Genomic DNA, 6,367 nt, shown 5'->3' on the forward strand with positions numbered 1-6,367 from the left:
ATCTTTTTAAAGATATTTAAAATACTTAAAAGTTATTTTGAAATTGCTCCATTAGATTTTAAGTGAGTTTATCTCCTAGTGCTTTTGTTATTTTCCAAGTAATAGTCTTCCTCATCTGTTTGCAGGCTCAGACTTTCCCTTCCTCTTTCCAATGGTTTTGAGGTAAGCCACCCCTCTTCCACAGCCCATGACCTCCAAGCTCGGTGCTCTTGTACCAGGTGATAGTGGAGAAATTACAGTTCCCATCTCTGAGCCATGTGGCAGCTCAGCCACTTCTGTGTCGCCACTTCAGAGCCACAGCTTTTTAAAGCAACAGCCAGGAGCAGAGGCTTTCAGCCTTCTTTTCATCCAGCCCCACCCCAGCTCCAAGTTTCATCCAGGGTATCTGACTCCAGTTCCCCTGCACAAAGTTATTTCCACTTGCTCCTGAACCCAGGATCTAAATGCATGTTTGCTTTCCATTTCAGTCCGTGGAGATGGTTATCTTGTTCTTGAGTATACCTATATCTTTTCTTTTTCTTTTTAAATTTGTAATTGCAGTGTTTGGAGCAGGGTAGGGAGCTAAAAGCAGGATAAAGAGTACCATAATAACAACAGCTAACTTTTACTGAAAACATACTATGTGCCAATTTTATATTTATTTTTTCATGAAATCCTCTCAATCTTTTGAGGTAGGTATTTTTATTATACCCATTTCAAAGATGAGAAAACAGAGGCATGGGGCCAGTAAACAATCTTTCCAAGATTACCAGCTAATAAGGACCAAGAGTCAAACCAAAGGTCTTAACCACTGCTCTACTGGCTTCCATCCTGACCAGAACACTCTTCAGAATTTTGATTCTCTCTCTTATTTTTTTTCCCACTTAACTCTGAACATTTTGCATACAGGCAGGATTTTAATCGATGGAAGGGAAGTAGAGCCATATTCCAGGTAGAAAGTAGCATATTGGCCTCATGTTTATTTAGTGTTATTCAGTCTAGGCCTATACCTAAAACCAGAAACATAGTTTCAATGCCTGTCTTTTTACCAAAAGCCCTTCTCACTTTCCCTGGGCTCCAGGCATTTCATGTTTACCTCTAGATACCCAGGACAATCCATGCAGGCTTTCCTCTGACTCTGCCTTTTCACCACCCTCACTCTGCCCTAGTATATAACGTCTAGGAAAGGACCTTATTAAGGGATTCATAGAAAGTACCTCAGGAGACTTCCGTTTTTCATTTTCCTTCATAACCAAAGTTTTAATCTTAAAGGATTAAATTTGTAAATATAAGTGAACAACATGCAATATCACCCGAAAAGAGACAAACTCAATTTTAGGCTTCATTGTTAAAAACATAAGGTCTAGAAAAGTAAAGATTAACAGTCCCACTCTATGCTGCACTGATAATGTATCCAACAAACATTAACTGAATAGCTCCTAAGGACCAGGCACTGAGCAATACACTACGGACGCACAATCGATCATCCTTTCTCTTTTCTAGTATGCATACATTTTCCTCATTTAATCCTCACAAGAGGCCACTCCGGGAACAGTATGCTCAGTTTATAAAAATCATCTTCTGGAGAATTTCCTGAAATAGAAAAAAAATGTGTTTTAAAAGAAGAGGTCAGACGTTGAGAATGGACTTGAGGACATGGGGGAAGGGGAGGCTGGGATGTAGTAAGAGAGTAGCACGGACATACATACACTACCAAATGTAAAATAGATGGCTGGTGGGAAGCTGCTGCATAGCACAAGGAGATCAGCTAGGTGCTCTGTGACCACCTAGAGGGGCGAGATAGGGAGGGTGGGAGGGAGGCTCAAGAGGGAGGGGATATGGGGATATGTGTGTACATATAGCTGATTCACTTTGTTGTATGGCAGAAACTAACACAACATCGTGAAGCAATTTTACTCCAATAAATATGTATTTAAAAAATAAATAAATAAACACCAAAAAAAAAAAGAAGAGGTTACTAAAACTGTTGCTTGATCATCTAAAATACGTACAGACTTTTATTCCTAGGTTTAATCCACAATTTTAAAACACAGAGTCCTAGTGAGAGGTAAAAGACAGAAGGAAAGACTAAAAGGAGTCCATGGAAATGAAATGGTTAGGAAGCAATAATTTGAGAAAAGCTCAACATTTGCTGACTGGAGAAGTGCAGTTTGTCTCCTTTTTAATAGAGATTAAAATTATATATAATTTATATATATATAAATTATATATAATTTATATATATATAAATTATATAAAATTAAAAGTCATGATCCAGAACAATGTGTAATTGCTAAAACATCAGAGAGAGTTACAGTGTGGGCTCTTCAGATTCAACCCTTCCTAACATCGACTTCAGAGCTTATGAATATTTGCTATGATGAATAAGTAGAGCTACTCCTGAAGAAGATTAGGCAGAACTTGAACCTGTAGGTGGAGAGACTGGTTAAGAAGCCAACATCAAGTCTAAGCAAAATAAAGTCTAAACTTGAGTTGTGGCAGGAGGGATGGAAAAGAAAAGGAATTTATCAGACATAACTGAAGAAGAAAAGACCAACTTTGATAACCATACGCAGAGGGAAAATGAATCAAGTATCTAGGTTCCAAACTTTGGAGTAAGAGAAGTTAGTGGTGCCGTTAACAGATGTAGGGACCATGGAAGAAGGTGCAGATTTAGGACAGCAGATGGATTTAGTTTGATATATATGACTTTGAAGTGTCAGCAAGACACTCAGGAGATATTCAGCAGACAGTTAAAATTAGGGTCTGAGAGCTGAAGGATACAGAGATAGAAAGATCACACAAGTTAAAGTGTTCAGTACAAAGCCTGAACCCTCCTACACCTTCTGCTTCAGTCAGACCAAACAAATGTAGTTCCCCAACAGAGGCAGCTCTCTGCCATTTCTACCTCCAAACAAACTTTTTTATAAAGCCAGACACCCTACTTCACACCTGGTTAGCTCTCTGTCATCTTTCAGTATGCTCAGGTATCATTTTCCCAAACCCTACTCATTTTCCACCAAGAGGATGGTACCTGGGTCTTAGCTCTCTCACTCTATGTACCTAATTTTTAGCACCATGCCTAAAATAGCAGGCATTTGAAAGGCTGACTAAAAGAATAGACTTGGCATGTGCTCAACAAGCCTTGGAAGGAACTCCATCCTCTTAGAGGTGACCGCTGAAGAAATTAACTTGGGTGATATTTCCAAAGGAGAGAAAAGAAAGTTAAGTGGTCCTAAATACAGGTAATCATCATGGAACATTTTCATCTAGGGAGCAGTTCCCAAAAATGCTTCTCGACTTCTTTCAGGCCTAAATACCTCATCTGTAACACAAGGATCATTATTCCTACTTCACATGTTGCTGGGAAGATTAAATGAGATAGCATAAATAAAACACCTAGTACAATGTATGGCACTCAATTAATGTTCCTCAACCCAATGTGAAAACATGATAGAGCTAGCTTATTTCTTTGCAACTTCAGTAACTGCTATACCCTAAAAAGCCTAGAAAAAGAATGGATATTTGAGAAAGGGAAGCTAGACTTGTCAGATGCTCTCCATGAAGCAGAGTTTTTTCCAGCCTCACACTATTGTCACTTCTGTCTGGATAATTCTTTGGTTTAGGGGGCTTCCCGTGCATTGTAGGATGTGTAGCAGCATCCTTGAATTCCATCCACTTGGTGCCATTAGCCCTCCCCACCAAATATGTCTCCAGACATTGCCAAATGTCCCTTGGGGAGCAATACTTCCCCTGCTTGAGAACTATTACCCTAGAACTAACTGAAATTCTCACAAAGCCCTAAATCCTTTTCTTGACATCTACAAATATATATCAAATTTATTTGTTCCCTAGGAACTGATTCTACACATTAAATCATGCTTAGGCTTTATAAGCCGTTCTCTTCTTTTTTATTAGTTGTTTTGTTTGTTTGTTTTTTTATACTGCAGGTTCTTATTAGTCATCAATTTTATACACATCAGTGTATACATGTCAATCCCAATCTATAAGCCTTTCTCTTAAAAGTTAACCAAAACTGTTAGCTAGCCCCTTAACTGTCAAGCAAGTCATCATAGATAATGCATGCAGTCTAACCACTCAGTGCATTACCACACTGAGACCCTTAAAGCCAAACTAATATAATGAAAGTAGGAATAGCCAATCCCAAAAGGTCTTCACACAAAATGAAGAGATTTATCCTAGTACTCAAGTGTCTAATCCTGACTTCATGGCTACAGGTGGTACTAACTACATATTTTATAAAATGAGTTTTAGTTGCCTAAGGACTTTTACAAGTTTTACGTAGACACTAATGACATGTAAAATAACCTTATACCTGTTTAAGAATTCTTATGTATCATATACCCATATATTGCAACAACATAAAAAGTTATGTACACTAACCACAAAACAAAACAAAGAACAGATGGGAAAGTAGAGAAACAAAAGCGGAGTGAACAGTTCACTAGGGCTTTTGGACAAACTGTGAGGTTAATAAAGTTGACCTTGATCAAATTACTTAACCTCTCTATACCTGTTTCCTCCTTGCTAAAATGTATATAATTATAGTGTCTACCTTGTAGGGTTGTTGTGGGATTGAATGAGTTAAAATATGTAAAATGCTGAAACAATACATATTAAACATTATTATTTATCGTTATTTTTAAGGCTGCATAGGCGAAGAGAAGCGTATCTTGGGTGGTTGTATAAAAGTAGGCACAGTAAAGTCAAACAATGAACTTGCACCCAGATGCTCTATGTTCAAACTTCAGTTCCTTAACTAATTGTTTCATTTGGGCTTCCATTTTCTCATCTGTAAAATAGGAAAGCACTTTGAAAACAGATTACCATACGAGAAAATCTAAGGGCTGTATGTTCAGTAGGATAGCAGGGGAAAGTTGCAGCTGTCTTCCAATTTGGTAGAGGAAACTTTGTGAAGAAGGTACTTTTTAAGGAAATACTCTAATAATGGGCCAACCAGAGAAAGCACATGCCTTGAACCCAGGTAGGTGTGATTCAAAAGCCTTTGCTTTAGTCTATAGTTTGAAAGCTTAAAACGAAAAAGGAACATCCTGAGTCGTTTAAAAAAAAAAAAAGTTTATTTTCTTCATATAAGGTAGGCACACTAACCCTTTGACCCTTTGAAAGTAATAGGAATACATTAAAGGCACTGGCAGGGATCTGGTCACCATCCATTCAAAACAGCGTTAACACACCACCAAATCCCTAAGTGATCTTTTCTTTTCAATTATGAAAGATTCGTTTTTTCAGAGGTGAAGAAGGGTAATGCTGTTAGAAATGAGATTTGCCCTGTATAATCAGGAGTGTCCCAACAGTTTTCAATCAGTTTGATGTCTATTTTTAGATACAAAAATCTTTGCCTTCCAAGGAACATTTCAAAATCATCAAGGAATGGGCATACTGCACCTTATACTTATTAGGAAGGAATATTTTAACCAATAACTTTTTGTAAGTAAAAGTTGCAACATCAAATCATATGTGAAACAAATGTTAGGTGCAGAACTATCTCCACTGCTGCCAAAAGTGCAAAGAAAAAAAGAAAAATCAAGCTTTCCTAACCGTTCAGGCAAATGCTACCTCCGCAAAGCCTCGGAGGGGGAGTCTTGGTCCCCGGTAGAGGGTCTCCAAAGATAACACCGTTCGGTTCGATGTACGTACGAAAAGGAAGGTCAAGGCGCCCTTCCGCGACCTTTACGAAAAATCCCAAGAATTCTGTCTTTGCCCCAGGGTAGAGCAGTCGCTGGGCATTCTCCTCGACATCCCCCAAGGAAGAGGAGGTGGCCGCGAGTGACTCGGCTCAGGTCGGGTCCGGTCCTCCCGGGTCGCACCAGCTCAGCGCGGGCGGGCTCCCACGTGGCGCCCGCAGCCTGCCCAAAGCCGGCTCTGCACCCCCGGCCGGCGTTCTGATTGGCCAAGGGCGGCGGAGCTTCTCCGGAGCCGGCGGCGACTCGGCCAAACTGGGAGGGCGCCGGGCAAAAGGTCGCAGCCAGGCGGGCAGCTACCCGACCAACCGGTCCCGTGTGTTCGCCCCATGCCAGCGGTGAGGATACCACCCGGCGCCTCGGTCGCGCAACCCCACGTGCTCCCTGGTTAGCAGCAGGCACAGTCACCCTCCACCCTATGTCAGGTAGCGCTCACCTCAGCGCTCGAGGCGCCTCCACCTTCAGCTTTTTGGGCTTCGGCTCCTCCTCAGGCGCTGCCATTTTCGCATTCCCACCTCACTTAAGCTCCAGCGCTCGCCCCACCCCTTCGGCTCTCGAAGGCCCCGCCCCCTCTCGCATCACCTCCTCCTTGTCTCGAAACCCCGCCCCTCTAGGCTCCTCCCAGTTCGTGCCTCTCCCAGCCACAGCCATTTGGCTCTACCTCT

At 41.1% G+C, this 6,367-nt stretch overlaps 1 protein-coding gene across 2 annotated transcripts in view; it reads right to left on the reverse strand.

Annotated features, from left to right (window-relative positions):
- Window positions 1–6,242, reverse strand: part of ADK (adenosine kinase) — a 511,842-nt gene extending 505,600 nt beyond the window's left edge. For both annotated transcript variants that reach the window (XM_059899210.1, XM_059899208.1), the window contains exon 1: window positions 6,139–6,242. In XM_059899210.1, coding sequence (XP_059755193.1) covers window positions 6,139–6,203 — 65 coding nt within the window. In that variant the 5' untranslated portion in view covers window positions 6,204–6,242. The remainder of the gene's footprint in view (window positions 1–6,138) is intronic.
- Between the last annotated feature and the right edge of the window lie 125 nt (window positions 6,243–6,367).

Source organism: Balaenoptera ricei, chromosome 16, assembly GCF_028023285.1.
Source record: "Balaenoptera ricei isolate mBalRic1 chromosome 16, mBalRic1.hap2, whole genome shotgun sequence".
Classification (NCBI taxonomy): domain Eukaryota; kingdom Metazoa; phylum Chordata; class Mammalia; order Artiodactyla; family Balaenopteridae; genus Balaenoptera; species Balaenoptera ricei.